This window comes from Hyla sarda, chromosome 9 (genome assembly GCF_029499605.1).
Source record: "Hyla sarda isolate aHylSar1 chromosome 9, aHylSar1.hap1, whole genome shotgun sequence".
Classification (NCBI taxonomy): domain Eukaryota; kingdom Metazoa; phylum Chordata; class Amphibia; order Anura; family Hylidae; genus Hyla; species Hyla sarda.
In genome coordinates this window covers 144,328,886-144,353,939 of record NC_079197.1, presented here as the reverse complement: position 1 = coordinate 144,353,939, position 25,054 = coordinate 144,328,886, and the positions used below count along the sequence as shown (strand labels likewise).

The window sequence follows — 25,054 nt, the reverse complement described above, 5'->3', positions numbered from 1 at the left end:
ACACAATATAGGTACAAAATTACTAAATATACTATATAAATAAAATATAATATAAACAAAATATATGCACTACAGAAAACCCCTACAAAATCAATAGAAAACTCTAGGAAAAACCCTACACTAAAACTGTACCCTCACCCACACCACCCCTCCTGTACATGGGTCAGAGTCCATACCGTTCTTACAGTTCACAAAGTCCAGTCCTTAACTGACCCATGTCAGGTCCCCCAAAGATGAACACCACCACCCACAAGCACACCCTCCCCACCTAGCACTCCTCCCAACCAACTTATACACAAACTTATACACACTGAACCACAACCCACTTTAGGCCCAAGTTTGGTCGCCTGTAAGCCCTTCATACCATATCAGCTTAAAAACAAAACAAAAAACTAGCGTGCACATGCATCAGCCCACCACCAGGGAGAAGGATGGCAGACTTGATACATTCAAAATAATTTTACACTCTTTCCCTAACTCCCCCTACAATTCTCCCTAATCCTATCCCTTCATTCAAACTAACCCTGTTCTCATCCTATCTCTGTCCCTCTGACACTGTCCCTAACCAAAATAAAGGTACTCTACCTAAAAGGTCTAGTACCTAGGGCACATCAAAGGAAAACCCTCTCCATAGGAGAGAAGCCCTACTGGTACCAAGACTGCCATGCTCCAAAGACCTGATCTTCCCAAGGTCACCGGTGATGTTCCTACAGACCTCCACCTCGGAGAGGATTTGGGTCGACACTAAACACCGTGCATTCCACGTGTAGTACCTAACCACTAAACTGACTAAGAATAAAGTGCCCCGATCTCGGCCACCCAGGTTCCTGAATGCCCCATAAGCCCACTCCTGATAGGTAAGGCCGGCAAGTTGACTCCAGCCGATGGAAGCGCCCACCCTGTTGTAAACTCCTATATTAAAGGGACAATGAAGCAGGAAATGGTCCATGCTTTCCAGCGTGTCCCCACACTCTTCTCGGGGACATCCCCGGTCATCAGAGTTCCTACACTTCAAATTGTCCCTCACATATAGCTTCCCCTGAAAGCAGCGCCAGGCCAAGTCCCAAAACTTCTGGGGGATCCTTTTCATGTTTAAAAGGTACAACCCCACCCTCAGATCCCGACCTGGGCAGTCCCTGAGCGCCAGAGGCTTCTGGAAGTGGGTCAACAGAACCCGTTTGTCAAGGAACTGCCTTGACTGGGTCCTGATCTCCCACACTCCCAGACCCCACCGACGTATCGCCTTCAGAGTCGGGGTAGCATAAGCCGGAAGATATCCATGGGGCGTACGGAGGTCCTTCACTTGCCCTCCTGTCTCCCATTCCTGGAAGAAAGGCCGAAACCATTCCCTACAGGAGAGTACCCACGGAGAAGCCCTCTCTGACCAGAGGTTTGAGATGTTAGCTTTCAAGAAGGTGTTGGTTAAGAACACCACAGGGTTTACCATAGATAAACCCCCTAGTCTCCTCGTGCGGTACGTAACCTCCCTCTTGACTAGGTTCATCCTGTTCCCCCATAACAGTTGGAAAAACAGGCTGTAGACCCTAGTGTAGTAAGCCTCTGGCAGGATACATACGCTGCCCAGATAGATAAACAAGGGGAGCAGGTACGATTTGATCAGGTGTACCCTTTCCCTGAGGGTCATAGACCAACCCTTCCACTGGTCCACCTTCTGAGTGGCATCCTGGAGCTTACCATCCCAGTTTTTGGTGGGATAATCATCCTGGCCGAATATGATGCCCAACACTTTTGCTGACTCTTGGGGCCCTGGAAGGGTGTCCGGGAGATCAAACGTGGGATCTCCCCCTCCCAGCCAGAGACTCTCACACTTATCCCGGTTGATCTTAGACCCGGATGCCTCAAAGTAGCGGTCCACTTCCGACATCACCACATCGACCTCCTCTCGCGAGGACACGAAAATGGTGACATCGTCAGCGTACGCCACCACTCTCTGGGCGACATCCAGCTCTGCCAGGTTCATCCCGACTCCCGCCAACGGCCCACAATCTACCCTCCGGACGAAGGGATCGATTGCGAACACGTATAACAGCGGGCTCAAAGGACAACCCTGACGGACTCCGGACCCCACCTCAAAAGAGCGGCCAGACCAACCGTTCACCAGTGGGAAACTCTCTGCCCCTGCATACAAGATCTTAAGCCAATTCACAAAAGTACTCGGTAAGCCATATCTCAGGAGGACGGACCAGAGGTACTCGTGGTTCACCCGATCAAACGCTTTGGCCTGATCCAGGGACAGCAAGTACCCCTTCCAGAAACCCGCACTACTCCTCTCCACTGCCTCCCTGACACTAAGGACCGCACTTAAGGTGCTTCGGCCTGGAACAGAGCAGTGCTGAGCTCCTGAAAGGAGCCGGGGTGCAAACTTCACCAGCCGATTAAACAGTATCTTGGCCAGAAGCTTCCTGTCCGTATTGAGAAGAGCTATGGGCCTCCAACTCTCAATACGGCTGGGATCTTTACCCTTTGATAGAAGAATCAGGGCTGACCTCCTCATTGACTTCGGCAGAGTGCCCGAGGAGAGACACTCATTGAATACCTCAGTCAAGAGGGGAGCTAAAGACTCCTTAAAGGTCCTGTACCACTCGGATGTTAAGCCATCCGGACCTGGTGACTTCTTAGGGGCGAGCCCCTCGATCGCCAGTCTCACTTCCTCTTCCCTGATTCCTTCTGCCAAAACATCAAGAGAGGGGTCTACCCCTGGCTCAGGAATGGTTTCAGCCAGGAAAGCCGACATCTTGTCTCGATCTAGATCCTTCCTCCCCAAGAGGTGCGAGTAGAAGGATCTGACGACCTCCAAGATCCCTGATCTGGACCGATTCAGAGATCCTGTACTATCAATCAGTCCTGAAATGACTTTACTACTCACTGACATCTTACAGTTTCTGTAAGGGTCGGGCGAGCGGTACTTCCCGAAATCCCTCTCAAAAACCAAAGATGCGTGCCTATCATACTGACACCTCATCAGCAAGGATTTCACTCTGGAGATATCCTCTCGGCTACCTCCAGTCGAGACAAGGAGCTCGAGTTTCCTCCTCAGACCCTGATACAGGCGATACCTGTTCAGGGACCTGAGGCTCGAGAGCTGGCGGAAGAACCCCGCAACCCGCTTCTTGAATATCTCCCACCACTCTGACTTACTACTACATAGGCCCAGTAAAGGTACCTGACTCTGAAGAAAATCCTCAAAGGACTGTCTTATCTCCGCTTCCTCCAGGAGGGACGAATTCAGCTTCCAATAACCTTTTCCCATCCGGGGGGTCTCTGAAACATTCAGGGAAAACAAAATCATACAGTGGTCGGAGAACTCCACCTCAACCACGGACACTGCGGAAGAGACGGCTTCCTCCTTTAAATAAAACCTATCTATCCTAGACCTGCGACTACCTTGATGATAGGTGAAACCCGTGTGGCCTGAGGGGCTCCGGATGTGGGCGTCCTCTAGGCGAGCTTCTCTAGCTATGCTAATCAGTGCCACACTATCGCAAGTCAGCGGACCATTGGAGCCTCTCCTATCTTGGGACCTCGTGACATTATTGAAGTCCCCTCCAAAGATCACTTGCCGACTCGTAAAAAGAAAGGGCTTAATCCTCATAAAGAGATCTTTACGGCCCCGCTTAGTTTGTGGGGCGTAGATGTTAATAAGCCGGAGCTCTTGCCCCTACATGAGGACATCTAAGATCAGGCACCTCCCCATTTCTAACTCAATAACCCGTCTGCATTCAACAGGAGCGGTAAAAAGGACCGCCACCCCACTATACGGCTCAGCCGCAAGAGACCAGTGGGAGGGACCGCGCCTCCACTCTCTTCTGGCTTTTACCAGGGAGGCTAGATCTGACAACCTGGTCTCTTGCAGATACAAAATGTCGGCTTCAACACGGCCGAGAAAATCAAAGGCTGCGAATCTAGCCGTATCAGACTTTATGCTGGCACAGTTAATAGATGCCAGTGTCAGTGGGGTGAGTGCCGCCATCCTGGGTGATTGAGTTAGATGGCCTCACCCTTTAAACCTTCTTCCTCTCCTTCCCTCCACCCCCATCTGAATCGGAGGAAGACCCTTTGCCTCTTTTTAAACTCAGGGATATATCCATCCCAGGATCTTTACCTCCAGCATCTGCTGTTACCTCTCCCCCTGAGGAAACTGCCCCAGAGGAAGGAGGCTCGGCACCTCCTGGAGGCCGCACTGCCTCCGGACCCTCGAGAAGAGGAGGGGAGATGGTATCCCCAAGGGCCTCATATCGATTTGAAAGGACGATCAGAGGGTCAGAGACTGAGTTGTTCCTTCTATGGTCTGAGGCTACAACTGAAGAGGAGGACGGCGCTGCCTTACTCTTACCCTTCTTCCTCCTCTTCTTCTTTTCCTGGCCACCATTTACTGTCTGCCCCTCCTTCTCCTCCTCATCCACAGTTTCGGATTCAGAGGCATGACTGGAGGAAGGAGCATCTTGACCTTCTTCCCTACGCAGTCTCCCTATCTCCTCATCCAGTTCGGCCCCACCCAAAGCCTCAGAGTTTTTCTGACCTCCTTCTGAGCCAGTGTCTGGAGTGGGACCCCGAGCTACCCCTGGCACCTGGGCATTCTCAAGGGCCCTCTCCAACCTGCGCTTCTCCTCTCGCCTCCGCATAGAGGGGGTCTTATGTTTTTCCTTCACTGGCTTTGGTGCCCCCTCTCCTCCACTAGTCCCCTCCCCCGCTGGGGCAACCGTTAGGCTCTCCCCAGCTGGGGCGGTCACAGTGTTGGAGAACGAGCATGGACACCGGCTGAACGGGTGACCTAAGTCACCACACAAGTTACACCGAATCTGCCCACAGGTGGCCGCCAGATGACCCACCCCACAGCGCATATCTGCTGAGTGCAGTTGGCACTAAAGTGGTTTGGGTCACCACACCTGTGACACAGCCTCGGCTGCCCCTGGTAGAAGATCTGAATCCTGTCGCGTCCCAGAAAGGCGGCCGAAGGGATGTGGGTGACCGTGTTCCCTGAACGCCTGAGACGAACGGAAAACGTCCAGGCCCCAGACCATATATTGTGCTCGTCAAAGTTCTTCCGGGGGACGTCCGTCACCTCCCCGTACCTGCCCAGCCAGGTCATAATGTCATAACAAGAAAGTGACTCGTTACGGGTCAAAACGGTCACTTTCTTTACCATACTCTGGCGAGATACCGCTTTTACAGCGAAATCTCGCCATCCGGGCTCGTTTTTCATCAGCTCATAATTAGACCAAAAGAGATCTAGTCCTTCCGGCCTAACAAAGCTGACGTCAAACTCGGAGGAGCCGAAGGGGTGAATCAGGGCAAAGATATCCCCAGCCTTGAAACCCATCTGGAAAAGAAGCTCCACCACCTTGCCCCTTTGGGGGCACGCATCTTCGCCTTTCCAGACCAAACGGGCCACATTCCTGCGACCTACCTCCTGCCCGTGTGTCTGGAGGGACCATACGGTCTCCCCATTCCTCTCTCGGAACGCTCCCAGACCATGTCTCTCCACCCAAAAAGACAGGTCCATCTCCTTTCCCTCTACCTGGAGCCTCCTTTCTCCTCTCTTTAGTGCCTCCAGGAGACGCCGTTGCAACTGACCTTCACCAGATGCAGGAGGTAAAGATCCTACTGAACCCCCAGCCGCCACACTTGCATAACTCCTGACGACCGGGGGGGCAGCCGGACCAGACACCGTCCCTACATCCCCGCCTAGGCCACCTGTACTGCCACAAAAGCCACTCTTATTCCTACCATCCACACCACTACTACTACTACTCTCATTCACACCACTACTCCTCCCATCTGCACCACTACCACTCCTCTCATTTACACCACTACCACCCCTCCTATTCACTCCACTATCACCACTCTTAATCACTTCACTGCCACTCCTCCCGATCACTCCACTACCACTCCTCCCATCTGCACCACTACCACTCCTCTCATTCACTCCACTATCACCACTCTCATTCACACCACTACCACTGCCACATACACCCCTCTCATCCACAGCACTACCACTCCCATCTTTCACACACCTTGTATTAACATTGCTTTTATTGACAGTATTTTTGGGATCAGCAGATGCTTCACCCACTACCTCTGGGCTGGCCTGGACATGCTTTAGCTTGGCCTTTTTGTACATTCTCAGGTCACCGGCGGCTGCCATTGTCGGCGACGATGACTCCTCCTCCATTCGAGATGTCACCGCCGACATCACCTCCCGAAGCTGAGGCTGCCCCTCCAGGCACACCTCCACCACTCCTCCTGCCACTGATGTGCAGGGACTCCCCTCTCTCACAGGGGAGATCCCTGCAGTGCCTGCGCCACACACTGTGCCCAACCGCACAGGCTCAGCAGCAGGTTCTGACACCTGGACGCTCCCCCCCCTCTCAGGGGAGTGCCCCGCAGCACCGACACTACTAGCAGCGCCCAGGGGACCGCCCCCCAAGCAGAAGATCTCACCACACACCTCAGGCGCCTGGACACTCCCCCCCCTCTCAGGGAAGTGCCCCGCATGGCTAGTAACATTGCCCACAATACTCGGGGAACCGCTCCCCTTGCAAACTGCCGCATAACTATTGCCCACTATTAGCCTGTCCTGCTCTTCCCTACCAGCAGGACGCGTGACTGTAGCACCCGCGGCCATGTTGGATGCAGCACTGTACCCCCCGTGCTGGTCCCGTTCCACAGCAGAAGTGGGATCTGGCAGGGTGGGGGGCCCAGCAGCCTGAACCAACTTTTCAGGTGGCCCAGACTGCTGGATAGGAGAGAAAACAAACTTTATCTGCTCCTCAGCCTTTTTCTTCTTCTTCTTCTTCCTCTTCCTCTCCTCAGGGCCCAGGTCCTGGCCAAAACTGAAATTTTCCAGACGGGTGGGTGACTCCTGCATCACTATGGCCCGCAGGAGCCCCCCACAGACCAGTCCACTGTCACCGCCATCATTACTGTCACTTTCCTCAGAGGTGGCTGGTAGGGCGACTTGGGCAGGGTTGATGTAATCCGCACTCGGGGTGACAGAGGTCTTAGGGGTACACGGGGTATCACACACATCCCCCTCACTCTCATCACCCTCACTGCCGCCATCTCCCTCACCACCTTCCTCCATCTTCTCCTCCGTGACACACAAGCACTCTTCCTCCCCCTGACTATCCTCTTCCTCCTTCACAGGGGTCCGCATGGTTTTATAGCGGTCTTCATTCTTAAATTTTTCTTTAAACATGCCTGCTCCCTCTACAATCAGCATTCGGGCTCTCACCACCTCCTGCTCCTCTGCCTTCAGCTCACACACCCTGGCAGCAAACTTAGCCCTCATAGCCTTGGCAGAGTTATCTGTTTGGTAGCGAGCAAACTTCAGGTCTTCCCTTATGATTTTCAGCTTTTTCCCCAGCTGCTCATATTCTACAAGATTTGCCTGCATGCGGGAACCGAAAGTAGCTAGCGACTCCCTGGGACCCTTCACCCCCCATTGCTGGGGTTCCATAGTATCAGACACAGTCCCCGAAGACATAACCATAAGCTTCTTACCGGACGCCTTGCGGTTTCCAGCGAAGGACGGGGGAGTGGGCTCCACATTACTGCGGAGCCTGCTGGATCTTCTCACCCTGTCCTGGGAATCGGCCGTAGCTCTCTCACTCCCACCCCCCCTCCGGCCTAGTTCGAGGGGTGGAAGTCTGGGGCTCCATAGCAGGAGGCTCTCCCAAGGAAGCTGCCACCCTCCTGGGGAAAAGGCTGTAGGAAACACTGCTTCAATCCTCTCTCTCTGGAAGTCAGACACACCCAACAGCTGCTGTGTTCCACAGGAAGTGCTCTCTGCTGACACCTCTGTCCGTGTCAGGAACTGTCCAAAGCAGCATAGGTTTGCTATGGGGATTTTCTCCTGCTTTGGACAGTTCCTGATACGGGCATCAGGTGTCAGCAGAGAGCACTGTGGACAAGACAAAAAAGAAATTCAAAAAGAAAAGAATTTCCTCTGCAGCATACAGCTGCTAATAAGTACTGAAAGGACAAATATTTTTTTAATAAAAGTAATTTAAAAATCTGTTTAACTTTCGGGCACCAGTTGATTTAAAAAAAAAAAAATAAATTCCACCGGAGTACCCCTTTTAATTTTAGTAATGGTAGTGACAAGTGCTGGGAGGTATTATACAATCAGTGGGGGGTGAATGTTGTACATTGAGGGGCATGTATTCCTAATACACACCCCTTGATCATTTCCGCCCATCACCTGATATTCAATTCTAATATTAAAGGGGTATTCCAGGAAAAAACTTTTTTTTTTATATCAACTGGCTCCAGAAAGTTACAGTAAACAGATTTGTAAATTACTTCTATTAAAAAATCTTAATCCTTTCAATAATTATCAGCTGCTGAAGGTGAGTTGTTCTTTCCTTTCTGGCAACAGTGCTCTCTGCTGACATCTCTGCTTGTCTCGGGAACTGCACAGAGTAGAAGAGGTTTGCTATGGGGATTTGCTTCTAAACTGGGCGATTCCCGAGACAGGTGTCATCAGAGAGCACTTAGACAGAAAAGAGCAACTCAACTTCAGTAGTTCATAAGTACTGAAAGGATTAAGATTTTTTAATAGAAGTCATTTACAAATCTGTTTAACTTTCTGGCACCAGTTGATTTAAAAAAAAAAAAAAAAAAAAAAGGTTTCCACGGGAGAACCCCTTTTAAGCTATCTGTGATGTTAATACACTGTCCACAGAGTGATCCGTAAAGTACAATAATATCTTTGGTAGGATGACTTCCGTCCACCCCTGCACTTGCAACACTGCTGTTGTTTTTTTTGTCTAGATCGGAGTTTCCCAACCAGGGTGCCTCCAGCTGTTGCAAAACTACAACTCCCAGCATGCCCGGACAGCCTTTGGCTGTCCGGGCATGCTGGGAGTTGTAGTTTTGCAACAGCTGGAGGCACCCTGGTTGGAAAACACTGGTCTAGATGGTTATGAAGACTACTCTCTGCACTCCCTTTGGCTACACCACCTTACAGTGCAGAGTTTTAGCATTGACATTCAGAAACACAAGCCAATATTGATGCACTCACAATTTCATCTTCCAGGTCCCGGGTGACTTGATGCACCTCCTTAGAGGCTAGGAGGATTCGTCTTCTCTCTTTTAAGGGCTCGATCAAACGCACAATCCTAGTTCCGACCTCATTCTGCTTTTCATCCACAGACTCTTGGCTTACCACATCCAGGGGGAGAGAGGCAATCTGTGCTTGCAGCTCTCCGACCTCCTTGTACCATTCCTCCATCTGTGACTCCATGGTCTGCATTAAAGGAGGAAATTCAGAGACGGAGGGACAGAGGATTTCTGGGTCAGCTTGATAGAGTCAAGTACATCAAGGGATAGTTGGTAAATTGTAGAACCCTTGATAACTAGAAACTTTGTACATGAAAAAAATCTTAAAGGGGTTATCCAGGAAAAAAACTTTTTTTTAGATATCAACTGGCTCCAGAAAGATAAACAGATTTGTACATTATTTCTATAAAAAAAAATCTTAATCCTTTCAGTACTTATGAGCTTCTGAAGTTGAGTTGTTCTTTTCTGTCTAAGTGCTCTCTGATGACACATGTCTCTGGAACTGTCCAGAGTAGAAGCAAATCCCCATAGCAAACCTCTTCTAAACTGGGCGGTTCCTGAGACAGGTGTCATCAGAGAGCACTTAGACAGAAAAGAACAACCTTAACTTCAGAAGCTCATAAGTACTGAAAGGATTAAGATTTTTTAATAGAAGTAATTAACAAATCTGTTTAACTTTCTGGAGCCAGTTGATATATAAAAAAAAGTTTTTTCCTGGAATACCCCTTTAAGGGGTATTTGGTAAATTGTAGAACCCTTGATAACTATAAACTGTGTACATGAAAAAATCTTAAAGGGGTTATTCAGGAAAAAAAAACTTTTTTTTAGATATCAACTGGCTCCAGAAAGATAAACAGATTTGTACATTATTTCTATAAAAAAAAATCTTAATCCTTTCAGTACTTATGAGCTTCTGAAGTTGAGTTGTTCTTTTCTGTCTAAGTGCTCTCTGATGACACATGTCTCGGGAACTGTCCAGAGTAGAAGCAAATCCCCATAGCAAACCTCTTCTAAACTGGGCGGTTCCTGAGACAGGTGTCATCAGAGAGCACTTAGACAGAAAAGAACAACCTTAACTTCAGAAGCTCATAAGTACTGAAAGGATTAAGATTTTTTTATAGAAGTCATTTACAAATCTGTTTAACTTTCTGGAGTCAGTTGATATATAAAAAAAAGTTTTTTCCTGGAATACCCCTTTAAGGGGTATTTGGTAAATTGTAGAACCCTTGATAACTGTAAACTTTGTACATGAAAAAATCTTAAGGAGAATTCCCAAGTGGCGAACTGGTTTCAGGAATGTCGGAAACTGTCTCATTACTCTAATTGGGTTTTATAGAAATGTAAGAGTTTGATGCCAAAAATGGGTGAAACATTATTATGGGGCAAACCTGGCAGATTCAGGAACTTAAAGGGGTACTCAGGTGGAATTTTATTTTTTTATTTTATTTTTTAAAAATCAACTGGTGCCAGAAAGTTAAACAGATTTGTAAATGACTTCTATTAAAAAATCTTTACCCTTCCAGTACTTTTTAGCAGCTGTATGCTACAGAGGAAATTCTTTTCTTTTTGAATTTCTTTTGTGTCTTGACCACAGTGCTCTCTGCTGACACCTGATCCCCGTATCAGGAACTGTCCAGAGCAGGAGAAAATCCACATAGCAAACCTATGCTGCTCTGGACAGTTCCTGACAAGGACAGAGGTGTCAGCAGAGAGCACTGTGGACAAGAGCTGTAGCATACAGCTGCTAATAAGTACTGGAAGGGTAAATTTTTTTTAATAGAAGTCATTTACAAATCTGTTTAACTTTCTGGCACCAGTTGATAAAAAAAAAAAAAAAAGTTTCCACCAGAGTACCCCTTTAAGCGCTTTCTTACAGTATGTTCACATGGTGGAAAGTCAGCCAAAAAAGTTTCCAGGCAGACATTCCGCAGACTGGAGGCACTGTCAGAACATGCCGGCGCTAGGTCCGCTCAGAAATGTGCCATCTCCATAGACAGCACTGCATTTTGAGTGGATTCTGCAGAAAGAACTGAAATGTTAATTCTTTCTTCGGAACCTGGAATGGAAATTTCTACCGCGGGAAATAACGCCATGTTCACACTGCAGCAGAATCACATTGAAAGCAATAGGGGCCTGCTGCAAAAGAATAACCTGGGCAATCTGTGAAATTCTTTAAGACTCTGCTGTCAATGAATTTCCAAGTAGAATCTTTCCACCACACTACGCTTAGAAAATCCGCCACGTGAACGAGGCCTTAAAGGTTTACTGCAGCGAAAAGTAACTTATCCCCTGTCCACAGGATAGGGTGTAAGTGTCAGATATCCCACTGGAACCCCCTGCGATCTCCTAAACGCGGCCCGGCTGTGAGGAGCACATGCTGGGGTCGGCACACGCTCCATTTATTTCTGTGGGAGCGCCAGAGATGACCGAGTAAAGCACCCGGGTCTCTTCAGTGCTCCTATAGAGAATGAATAGAGCGCATGCCGACCCCACCATGCATCCCTTTCAGAGAGCCGGGCCCTGATCAGGAGGTTGCAGGGGTCCCAGTGGTCAGATCCCCCCCAATCTGACACTTATATTATTAGTTACTTTTTGCTGCAGTATCCCTTTAAAGTCCAAACCCAAAAACTTCAGAAAATCAAGTACATTATTAAAGGGGTACTCCCGTGGAAAACTTTTTTTTTTTTTTTTATGAACTGGTGCCAGAAAGTTAAACAGATTTGTAAATCACTTCTATTAAACAATCTTAATCCTTCCAGTACTTTTTAGGGGCTGTATACTAAAGAGAAATCCAAAAAGAACACAGTGCTCTCTGCTGACCTCTGCTGTCCATTTTAGGAACTGTCCAGAGCAGCATATGTTTGCTATGGGGATTTTTTCCTGCTCTGGACAGTTCCTAAAATAGACAGCAAAGGTCAGCAGAGAGCACTGTGGTCATGACATCAGAGGAAATACATTTCTTTTTTTGATTTCTCTTTAGTATACAGCCCCTAAAAAGTACTGGAAGGATTAAGATTTTTTAATAGAAGTAATTTACAAATCTGTTTAACTTTCTGGCACCAGTTGATTTATAAAAAAAAGTTTTCCACGGGAGTACTGCTTTAAGGGGCAAACCCAGTAACTTCAGGAAGTGAAGTCTATTCTTACGGGACAAACTCAAGGGCCCCTACTTAAAATGAACTAAGGTAACTAATACCGGCCTACATGGCTATAAATAAAAAATTGTTGTGAGAATGGAAACTTATTCAGAACAGTAACCAGGCCTCAGACTATAAGAAGAACATTTTGGAGCTTTACATTAGAACTCGAGTCAGGATCGCGTTACGGAATGAAATGAACCAATCGGGTTGCAGCTTTGGAAATGGAAGTACGAACAAGATCGGTTTTACTAGTGGTTGTGGAGTTTGGAATCCACCAAGATGGATGAAGAGGAGGGAGACAAAACACACACAATTTACTGTACCGGGGATCAGGCAATGGGCTGGGAACAAATGCACTGTGACGCTGAGATGGTCAGTCATGGGTGTCTGCGTCATGCTGTTGAAAGAATGAGGTGTTTATGAATGATGAGCATTACGCAAGCAGAACGCTGAAATATAATCTTTGTCCCTATGAAGCGAGCTGTACGTGGTATACGTGGTACACATACTATTCAGCAGGATGAGCAGGACATGACACCTGTTTATTCGCCAATATATGTATTGGGGAAGTCCGAAGGTATCTTATCAAAAACATATGTTCAGGTCAGGATGGAAAAAATTAAAGGGGTTATCCAGGAAAAAAACTTTTTCATATATATATATATATATATATATATATATATATATATCAACTGGCTCCAGAAAGTTAAACAGATTTGTAAATTACTTCTATTAAAAAATCTTAATTCTTTCAGTACTTATGAGCTTCTGAAGTTAAGCTTGTTCTTTTCTGTCTAAGTGCTCTCTGATGACACCTGTCTCGGGAACTGCCCAGTTTAGAAGAGGTTTGCTATGGGGATTTGCTTCTAAACTGGGCGGTTCCCGAGACAGGTGTCATCAGAGAGGACTTAGACAGAAAAGAACAACTCAACTTCAGAAGCTCATAAGTACTGAAAGGATTTTTCAATAGAAGTCATTTACAAATCTGTTTAACTTACTGGAGCCAGTTGATATTTAAAAAAAAGTTTTTTTTCCTGGAAAACACCTTTAAGCAGGCAAAATGTATGGGGTGGTGGCCATGAAAGAATCCAGTTTTGGTCTAGGCAGAAGGGCGGAGGAAGCTCTGGAGTCTTTCCATGAATGCCGAGGTTGATGCCTCTATTTAAAGGGAACCTGTCCCATGACAATACTGTTCATTCTACGAGTATCATGTTCTAGAGCGGAAGTTGAGAAGATTGATATATATCAGTGGTCTCCAACCTGCGGACATCCAGATGTTGCAATGTTTTGCAACATCTGGAGGTCTGCAGTTTGGAGACCACTGATATATACAGTACAGTGGTCCCTAAACTTAAAATGGTCTCAAGTTACAATATTTTCAGCATATAATAGTCTTTTCTGGACCATTGTAACTTGACACCAGACTCAACATACAATGTTATGGACAGTCCAGATCTGTAAACTTGTTAATAGCTGGAAGAACTGATCAATCAGAATGGACATTCACTGGTAAAAAACCTGTATTACTGAAGTGCATGCACTGACTGGTGTCTGGTAGCGCCCCCTACAGTACAGGGAGGTATTACATGTTCTGTACTCTTTACCTGTATTACTGAAGCGTATGCACTGACTGGTGTCTGGTAGCGCCCCCTACAGTACAGGGAGGTATTACATGTTCTGTACTCTTTACCTGTATTACTGAAGTGTATGCACTGACTGGTGTCTGGTAGCGCCCCCTACAGTACAGGGAGGTATTACATGTTCTGTACTCTTTACCTGTATTACTGAAGTGTATGCACTGACTGGTGTCTGGTAGCGCCCCCTACAGTACAGGGAGGTATTACATGTTCTGTACTCTTTACCTGTACCAGGGTTACCTGCTCCTTTGAACACTAGGTGAGGGCAGCTCCATGTTACTTTTTTGGGACACTGGGGGAGATTTATCAAAACCTGTGTAGAGGAAGAGTGGTGCAGTTTCCCAGAGCAACCAATCAGATTTCTTCTTTAATTTTTAAAGGTCTTTTTAAAAATATAAGAAGCAATATGATTGGTTGCTCTGGGCAACTGCACTGCTCTTCCTGGTTACACTGGTTTTGATGATCCTGAAGAAGCTCCCGTCCTCTACATAGACAGTGATTACAGCTCCCAGCAGATCTTTATTACTCTTATATGTAAGGACTTGCTTTATGTGGATTAGTTATTACTTATTTTTCTTTAATCCTCACTTTTCCCTATTTTTGGATGACATTTTGGTGGCTTCAGAACCAATTCCCAGGTTTCCATAGAGTTATGGTCTCAACATACAATGGTTTCAACATACAATGGTCGTCCCGATAACACTTAATATTGTAACATAAAGGAGATCTCCAGTCCTGAAAAACGTATCCCCTATCCTAAGGATAGGGGATAAGTTTCAGATCGTTGGGGGTCCGACTGCTGGGGCCCCCCGTGATCTCCTGTACGGGGCCCCGGCTCATTGGCCAGAGAGTGCGTGTTGACCACTGCACGAAGCGGCGGCCGACACGCCCCCTCAATACAGCACTATGGCAGAGCCGGAGATTGCCGAAGGCAGCGCTCCGGCTCTGCCATAGAGTTGTATTGAGGAGGAGTGTCAGCCGCCGCTTTGTGCCGTAGTCGACACGCCCCTTTCCCGCGGGCTGCCGGGGCCCCGTACGGGAGGTTGCAGGGGGTCCCAGCGATCGGACCCCCCGCGATCTGAAACTTATCCCCTATCCTTAGAATAGGGGATACGTTTTTCAAGACTGGAGATCTCCTTTAAGGGAGCACTGTATAATTTTGTTGGAAAATATTTAGTATAACTTGTAACCTGGACAATCCTTAAACTCTTTGTTCAACCCAGGTATAACTATCCAGATGGCGGTCACACTTGCTGACAGACAGCCTTCCTTGTATGTATTTCAAGACCACCCACTGGACACTTAAGGACGACATGAGCAGAGATTTACATGAATAAAATGCACGTAATATGTAATCTTTTTCTGTAACAATATATTTTAGTGGTCTTTAAACTACAGACCTCCAGATATTGCAAAACTCCAACTCCAAGCCTGCCCAGACAACCGTAAACTGTCCAATTCTGCTGGGAGTAGGAGTACGCACATGTCCATCAAGGTTTACCAAGATGTTCTTGGCTCTTCCTGTAACGTAACAGCTTCCCTATTAGGATGCTGCCGAAGACTATGGTCTGTGTTTACAGGTAAAGAAAGAAATATCCAAACAAAAAAGTGCACACCCAATAGAGAAATAACAAATCAGGGATATATCAGAAATATCAGGGACAATATAGTTTAAACCACTTAAAAGCTCAAAGAAGAACATAAATATCATCAGACGGAGCAAATCCGCTCAACCTCCAAAGAACATCTTTCCACACCAAAAAAAATATGTATTTGAGATATGAGGTTGAAATATGAGGTCGGGATATGAGATCGATATATGAGGAGGGGATATGAGGTCGGGATATGAGGTTGAGATATTAGGATGTGATATGAGAACGGGATATGAAGACGAAATATGAAGTCGAGATATGAGGATGTGATACAAAGTCGAGATATGAGGACGGGATATGAGAATGGATATGAAGACGAGATATGAGGATGGGATATGAGGACGGGATATGAGGACGGGATATGTGGACGGGATATGAGGACGGGATATGTGGACGGGATATGAGGACGGGATATGAGGACGGGATAGGAGGTCGGGATATGAGGATGGGATATGAGGACGGGATATGTGGACGGGATATGAGGTTGAGATACTAGGATGTGATATGAGGACGGGATATGAGGACGGGATAGGAGGACGGGATATGAGGACGGGATATGAGGTTGAGATACTAGGATGTGATATGAGAACGGGATATGAGAACGGATATGAAGACGAGATATGAGGATGAGATATGAGGACGGGATATGAGGACGGGATATGAGGTTGAGATACTAGGATGTGATATGAGAACGGGATATGAGGACGGGATATGAGGACGGGATATGTGGACGGGATATGTGGACGGGATATGTGAACGGGATATGTGGACGGGATATGTGGACGGGATATGTGGACGGGATATGAGGACGGGATAGGAGGTCGGGATATGAGGACAGGAGATGAGAGGATTTGCTCCCTCTGATAATATTTATGCTCCTCTTTGAGTTTTTAAAGGGGTATTCCAGGAAAAAACTTTTTTATATATATCAACTGGCTCCAGAAAGTTAAACAGATTTGTAAATTACTTCTATTAAAAAATCTTACTCCTTCCAATAATTATCAGCTGCTGAAGTTGAGTTGTTCTTTTCTGTCTAACAACAGTGCTCTATGCTGACACCTCTGCTTGTCTCACGAACTGCACAGAGTAGAAGAGGTTTGCTATGGGAATTTGCTTCTACTTCGGACAGTTCCCGTGACACGTGTCATCAGAGAGCACTTAGACAGAAAAGAACAACTCAACTTCAGCAGCTCATAAGTACTGAAAAGATTAAGATTTTTTAATAGAAGTAATTTACAAATCTGTTTAACTCTTTGGAGCCAGTCGATATATAAAAAAAAGTTTTTTTTCCTGGATAACCCCTCTTAAGTGGTTTTAGCCTATATTGTCGTTGATATTGTTTTTTTGTCAATAAAGTGATATAGTTTTTTCTCATATTTGGGTGTGTGCTATTTCAGTGTCTTTCTTTCTTTACTGATATACAGTGCTGAAGACAATTGTCCGTATTTACAGGTAAAGATAGAAATACAAAAAAAAGCGCACACACATATAACTACATAACTTTAGTGATTAAAAACAATATCAAGGACAATATATTTTAAACCACTTAGAATCTCAAAGAAGAACATAAATATCATCCGACGGAGCAAATCCGCTCAACCTCCAAAGAACACCTTTCCACACCAAAAATATATATGTGGACAGGATATGAGGTTGAGATATAAGGATGGGATATAAGGATGGCATATGGGGGTGGGATATGAGGACTGGATATGAGGTCAGGAAATGAGGACTGGGATATAAGGACTGGATATGAGGATGGGATATGAGGTCGGGATATATGGACTGGATATGAGGACGGGATATGAGGTCAGGATATGAGGTCGGGATATGAGGTCGGGATATGAGGTCAGGATATGAGGTTAGGATATGAGGTGAGGATATGAGAACATGATATGAGGTCAGGATATGAGGTCAGGATATGAGGTCAGGCTATGAGGATGGGATATGAGGTCAGGATATGAGGTCAGGATATGAGGATGGGATATGAGGTCAGGATATGAGGACTGGATATGAGGTCGGGATATATGGACTGGAAATGAGGATGGGATATGAGGTCAGGATATGAGGTCAGGATATGAGGATGGGATATGAGGTCAGGATATGAGGATGGGATATGAGGTCAGGATACGAGGATGGGACATGAGGTCAGGATATGAGGTCAGGATATGAGGATGGGATATGAGGTCAGGATATGAGGTCAGGATATGAGGATGGGATATGAGGTCAGGATACGAGGATGGGACATGAGGTCAGGATATGAGGTCAGGATATGAGGATGGGATATGAGGTCGGGATATGAGGACTGGATATGAGGTCAGGATATATGGACTGGAAATGAGGACGGGATATGAGGTCAGGATATGAGGTCAGGATATGAGGTCAGGATATGTGGTCAGGATATGAGAACATGATATGAGGATGGGAGAGGAGAGGACTTGCTTTCTCTGATAATATTTATGCCCCTCTTTGAGCTTTTAAGTGTTTTTAGTCTATATTGTCCTTGATATTGTTTTTTTGCCCATAAAGTGATAGTTATTTCTCATATTTGGGTGTGCGCTATTTCATATTATTGTTATACAGTGTTGGCCTTTTGACACTTCGTAGCCCCCAACTTTAAAGGAGTTATCCAGTATAAAAATACTTCTCGCCTATCTGCAGGACAGGGAATAGGTTTTTTGATGCTGGATTCTCCTTTAAGCTACGGATTGGCTAAGCCCCCGACTTTTGTATTTGTATGTGGAGTACTGTCTGTGTGTGTCTCTCTGCTTATAACTAGGGACAATTTGTGATATTGTTTATATGGGCAGACTGTTTCTTCTCTGAGAGCGATGCTGCAGATTAACCTGCACCACACACACACACACAAATACATTAGAATCGTGAATCGAATGGCTAAATGCCCCTGCAAAAAATAGTTATGTAAAACAGATGTCAACGTCACATACCAAAATTGTGGCTCATAGATTTAAGTGAACATTACTAAAATCACTAGAAAATTCAATAATAACAATATACCAAGCTTATTCCAGTCTATATACAGTGATCCCTCAACTTACAATGGCCTCAACATACAATAGTTTCAACATACATTGGTCTTTTCTGGACCATTGTAACTTGAAACCAGACTCGACATACAATGCTACGGACAGTCCAGATCTGTGATACCTGTCACAACTGGAGGAACTGACCAATCAGAATGGGCATTTTACTGGTAAATCACCTCTATTACTGATGTGCATGCACTGACTGGTGTCTGGTAGCGCCCCCTACAGTACAGGGAGGAATTACAAGTTCTGTACTACTCCTTACCTGTACCAGGGTTAGCTGCTCCTTTGGACACCAGGTGAGGGCGGCTCCATTTGGGACACTGTGTGTACTGTATAGGACCCCGAAGAAGCTCCTGTCCTCTACATAGACCAATGTTTCCCAACCAGGGTGCCTCCAGCTGTTGCAAAACTACAACTCCCAGCATGCCCGGACAGCCTTTGGCTGTCCGGGCATGCTGGGAGTTGTAGTTTTGCAACAGCTGGGGGCACCTTGATTGGGAAACACTGACATAGACAGTGATTACAGCTCCCAGCAGATCTTTATTACTTTTATATGTAAGGATTTGCTTTATCTATATTAGTTATCTACTTATTTTTCTTTAATCCTCACTTTTTCCTATTTTTGGATGACATTTTGGTGGCTTCAGAACTAATTACCAGGTTTCCATAGAGTTCTGGTCTCAACATACAATGGTTTCAACATACAATGGTCGTCCTGGAACCAATTAATATTGTAACTTGAGGGACCACTGTACTTCGTACTATGTCACACAACACAAGACCCCTGTGAGTGTGGCATCAACTACTAATAAATACACATTAATAAAATATTCATAAAATAATAAACTATGGCAACATCAAGTATGTCACCCACTGAAGGCAATGCATTAAAGGGGTACTCCGGGGGAAAACATTATTTTTTAAATCAACTGGTGCCAGAAATGTAAACAGATTTGTAAATGACTTCTATTAAAAAAAATCTTTACCCTTCCAGTACTTTTTAGCAGCTGTATGCTACAGAGGAAATTCTTTTCTTTTTGAATTTCATTTTTGTCTTGTCCACAGTGCTCTCTGCTGACGCCTGATGCCCGTATCAGGAACTGTCCAGAGCAGGAGAGGTAGCTGTATGCTACAGAGAAAATTCTTTTCGTTTTGTATTTCTTTTTTGTCTTGTCCACAGTGCTCTCTGCTGACACCTGATGCCCGTATCAGGAACTGTCCAGAGCAGCATTGGTTTGCTATGGGGATTTTCTCCTGCTCTGGACAGTTCCTGATACGGACAGAGGTGTCAGCAGAGAGCACTGTGGACAAGACAAAAAATAAATTCAAAAAGAAAAGAATTTCCTCTGTAGCATACAGCTGCTAAAAAGTACTGGAAGGATTAACATTTTTTAATAGAAGTCATTTACAGATCTGTTTAACTTTCTGGCACCAGTTAATTTAAAAAAAAAAAAAAATGTTTTCCACCGGAGTACCCCTTTAACCAGCAGTGGTATCTTGCATTATTTCTTTGCTTAGAATTTGGGCAGTGCTATCTCTGCCTTTCCAAGGCCTTCCCCTATTATATTCAAAATGGTGGCACTTTGAAAATGTTGACAAATACAAACTAAACAGCCACAATAAGGAAGAACAAGGACATAGACTGCAAAAAAACTGGCAGTAAGTTATCTGCTGTGCATCATGTTAAAGAGGTACTCCACTGGCCAGCGTTCAGCTTTTTCCCCGCTGCGGGGGTCGGCCACGCCCCTCGTGGCGTCATGGTCACGCCCCCTAAATGCAAGTCTATGGGAGGGGGCGTGACAGCAGTCACGCCCCCTCCCATTGACTTGCATTGATGGGGCATGGACATGACGTCACGAGGGGCGTAGCCAACCCCGCAGCGGGAAAACAGCTGAATGCTGGCCTGTGGAGTACCTCTTTAAGGTTAGTTTAATGTGTATTGGCCACACAAGGTTGAGATCATTAGAAGAAATTAGAACTCACCATGTACAGCATCAGGTCTGAATGTAGATGAGCCCCTTCCGAGGACAGATTTGCCCATCCTAGAAGATCTTTAGAAGACCCCAAAACAATTGACTCACCTCCAGCTTCTTCAGTTGAGTATTAACAGTGGATACATCCGGAAAGTGTTCCACAGGTTGCAGTTGCTCTTCCAGCTTATGAAGTCTTTTGCCCAGGTCTGTATAATTTTGCACCACCAGTTCGGCCTTACTAGTCTGGAAGAGCTGCTGGGCCTTGGCTTGTGTACTGGATTCGAGCTCCACCCAACATTGCCGGATCTCTTCTATCTTCTTCTTCACCACACCGGCCAACTCCGGCTTCTCCTGGATAAGGTGGTTTCCTTCCTGTGTAAATGATGTAAAGCCGTTTCTCATTCTGTTCTGACAATCTTAATCAATGTTATACCCCTACAGTACGTAGCTATTCTCCTACTTTATGCTGATCATTTAATTGATCTGTAGGACTGTATCTAGAGCTAACTATACACTTTAGGTAGTTGTCGGGCGAGCAGCTATTTCTCCTGACTCCCTCATATAAATGCATTCCTAATGTACATGTGTTCTATTTAAGGAAAGGGGAGTAAACAACTATCTGACACCTCCCCTAAGAACAACAGGATCAGACCAGATTCTTTTTTTCTTTGACATCTGGTGTAAAGTTAGGACACCCACTACACCTTAGATGGTTGGCCAGTCCCACTAAAATTGGCTTGGGTTGGCTGACAATAATGTGTATGGCCCCCTTAAAGGACAAGTATTATGAATAAAAAAACGTATCCCCTATCCGTATCCCCTTCGGATAGGGTATATGTTTTTTTCATGATACTTCTCCTTTAAGGCTATATTCACACATCGGAAAAAGTAAGGAATGTCCACCCAGAAAACACAGAAGGACATTGCGCACATTTGCATGTTCCGCCGATGTAATGAAGAAAACAGTGCTTCTGAAGCCGAATGTGACCAGGGCACTGATTGGCTGAGGCACCAGCACACCCTCGGCTACAAGGAACACAGTTTTCTTCTTTACAGAAGGACACAGTTTTCACCATCCTGCTCCCTCTCACTCCATCCCCACTGCCCTCTCTCACGGGAATGGGGACACATTTTCTACGCACATCTTCCAGCTTGTCTCCCACCCGCGCCGCACATCCACCATCCACCCGCTAGCTGTTGCAAGACAACAACCCCCAGCATGTCCTTACTGTAGGGGCATGCTGGGAATTGTAGTCTTGTAACAGGTAATGGTTGGATTGTAGATATGCAGTGAGGGTGAGTGGTAGATGTGCGGGCAGGTGGGAGAAAGGCTGTGGAAGCCCACCATCTGTTTAAGCGGCAGAGAAACTGTGATGGGGATGGAGGGAGAGGAAGCGGGGATGCTTATCACTGTGTCATGCTGCAAAAAAGAAAAATGTGTCCTTGTAGCTGAGGGTGTGCAGCAAGGCTTACAGGGGCACAGTTTTTTCCAGATCACCGGTAACAGGACCGTTCAGAAATCCGGCCTCTCAATAGATCAAAGATCCTGTTCATTGTTGCTGCAGACACCGAAATCGAAATCCCGCTGTGCGCACATTGCAGCAGAACCCCATTGAAATCAATGGGACTCTACTGCAGCGCCATTTCCGCGTGTGATTATAGCCTAATTGTAGCATTGGGATTTCTTAAGTAGATCCAACCTAATCCAGGACTAGAAGTCAATACTGCGCAATTTAAAAAAACATTTTTTTTATTTTTGCAAAGGTTCAGATGGCCGTAATGTGACCCTATTTTAGCATCAGTAAAAGGGCCATAAATCCTAGCTCCACCATGAATTTTATGACATCCCTAAAGCTCTATACATATGATGAAAGCCAAACTAAGATGTTTTTACATCTGTCCAAATAGAATTATTACGATGAAGTAGAATTTTATCGCAATTTATTTCGAGATATGTCATATAGAGATGTCACAAACATTGGTGGCCATTCATGAGCTGAGCGTTACGGGGTTGTTCACCTATGTTCATTAGTGTTTTATAAGTTGACCCCAGAAATAACCTTATCGTGTTGTCACTACTGGGGTCATCTATAATCTGGGAAAAGAAGATATACATGTGACTAGTAAAATCAATGAGCTGCCATTAAAGGGGTTATCCAGGAAAAAAACTTTTTCTTATATATATATATGTATATATATATATATATATATATATATATATCTCAACTGGTTAAACAGATTTGTAAATTACTTCTATTAAAAAAAATCTTAATCCTTTCAGTACTTATGAGCTTCTGAAGTTGAGTTGTTCTTTTCTGTCTAAGTGCTCTCTGATGACACCTGTCTCGGGAACCGCCCAGTTTAGAAGAGGTTTGCTATGGGGATTTGCTTCTAAACTGGGCGGTTCCCGAGACACGTGTCGTCAGAGAGCACTTAGACAGAAAAGAACAACTCAATAAGAAATCAGAAGCTCATAAGTACTGAAAGGATTAAGATTTTTTAATAGAAGTAATTTACAAATCTGTTTAACATTCTGGAGCCAGTTGATATATAAAAAAAAAAAGTTTATTCCTGGATAACCCCTTTAAAATGCATGATATACCGGGGCCTCTAAAGGCCTCCACTCCGGCTAACTGATGGAGATATTGAACAAGCCCAACGGGGTCAGGTAGTGTTCTGCAACCCATGTGCCTCCAGCTGTTGCAAAAGTACAACTCCCAGCATGCCCGGACAGCCAAAGGCTGTCTGGGCATGCAGGGAGTTGTAGTTTTGCAACAGCTGGAAGCACATTGGTTGGAAAACACTGGTTTAGAGCATAGTAGGTTCTCCTTGACCCAAAGCATGCTCTGGTTCTGGTGTTTTATTTTTTGTTTTTTTCAAATTTTGTGGCATTTTTCCTTCCATAGACCACAACTGGTTGAGAGAAAGAAAAAAAAATGGCAGAAAAAGGCAAGTGTTCGTGTAGATGGGTGTTTTTTCTGGTTTTGTTACATGTAATGAGAAAAAACGCCCTAAAAAAACACTAATACGAATATACATTATTCTGGAAACAAAAGTGTGTGTGGGGGGGGGGGCAAAACAGTGGGGGGCTGGTCTTTTTGGGCGGAACAAAACTTGTGTCTGAAGGGGGGGGGGGGGGGGCCTTAACGGAATTCTTTTTAACTGTTTTCAACAGGATTATGATGCACCGTGCACATGGCGCAATTTCCGCGGCAGGAACATCTGCTGCGGAAATTCCGATTCTGGCCTACAGAAAAAGAAGTGACATTCTTTCGATGGAATCCGCGTGGAAATGCATTGCAGTCTACGGAGAAGGTGCTTTTCCAAGCGGTCCTAGCACTGGTATGTTCTGCTGTCACCCGCTGTTCACAGAATGTCCATTTGGATATTTCCAGGCGGACATTCCACCGTGTGAACATCGCCTTAAAGGGGTACTCTGGTGGAAAACATTTTTTTTAATCAACTGGTGCCAGAAAGTTAAACAGATTTGTATATGACTTCTATTAAAAAATCGTTACCTTTCCAGTACTTTTTAGCGGCTGTATGCTACAGAGGAAATTCTTTTCTTTTTGAATTTCTTTTTTGTCTTGTCCACAGTGCTCTCTGCTGACAGCTCTTTTCATGTCAGGAACTGTCCAGAGCAGCATAGGTTTGCTACGGATTTTCTCTTGCTCTGGACAGTTCCTGACTTGGACAGAGGTGTCAGCAGAGTGCACTGTGGACAAGACAAAAAAGAAATTCAAAAAGAAAAGAATTCCCTCTGTAGCATACAGCTGCTAAAAAGTACTGGAAGGGTAAAGATTTTTTAATAGAAGTCATTTACAAATCTGTTTAACTTTCTGGAACCAGTTGTTTTTTTAAAAAAAATGTTTTCCACCGGAGTACCCCTTTAATCCTTAGTATGGGCTCCGATAACCAAAAAGTCAGGTGCGTTCTTTCTCTTTAGATGAAGCCATGGAAGGTAATGTCAGATCCTTTAGTTATAATATTATTTTAGTCAGATAGCCGTGAGGTAAGTTACGTCATATTCTGTCCTGCCCACACACCACTAGTCACTCCGACTCGATGTATGCAGCTCAAGGATCTCAAGCTGTTATTTCCCTCCATTCCACCCATTTTTGATCTTGTTATTTTTCTTCAGAGGAATGGGGACAAAATAATCGGATTGAATGCAAATTGGTGTCTGGCTGGTAAAAGCTGAGATAAGCAGCTCCGAGAGATGCCTAGGAGGCTATGATATGTCACACGGGTGAAACACGTCTGAAGTCACGGTATCTGGGTCAAGTTAGTCCCATTTTACATGACAGAATTGAGCAATAAATATAACAAAGTGGTATTGCCGCCTGACTGATCCTATAACTGTGCGTGAATAGCTCAATATATCTGACCGGGTCATATCCCTGGAGAAGCCTAACCAGCCGGACTACCGTAAATACCACGCAGTACGTATTATACATTGATACCTGTATGAGGTGGTATTGCCCGGGGATACCATACGAGCCCCTCTTTCAGTCACTC

General features: G+C 45.4%; 1 protein-coding gene across 3 annotated transcripts in view; it reads right to left on the bottom strand.

Annotated features, from left to right (window-relative positions):
• Window positions 1-25,054, bottom strand: part of SPTBN4 (spectrin beta, non-erythrocytic 4) — a 162,528-nt gene that overhangs the window by 42,460 nt on the left and 95,014 nt on the right. For all 3 annotated transcript variants that reach the window (XM_056540128.1, XM_056540129.1, XM_056540130.1), the window contains 2 exons: window positions 20,645-20,908; window positions 9,047-9,271 (listed from right to left, as the gene is read on the bottom strand). In XM_056540128.1, coding sequence (XP_056396103.1) covers window positions 9,047-9,271; window positions 20,645-20,908 — 489 coding nt within the window. The remainder of the gene's footprint in view (window positions 1-9,046; window positions 9,272-20,644; window positions 20,909-25,054) is intronic.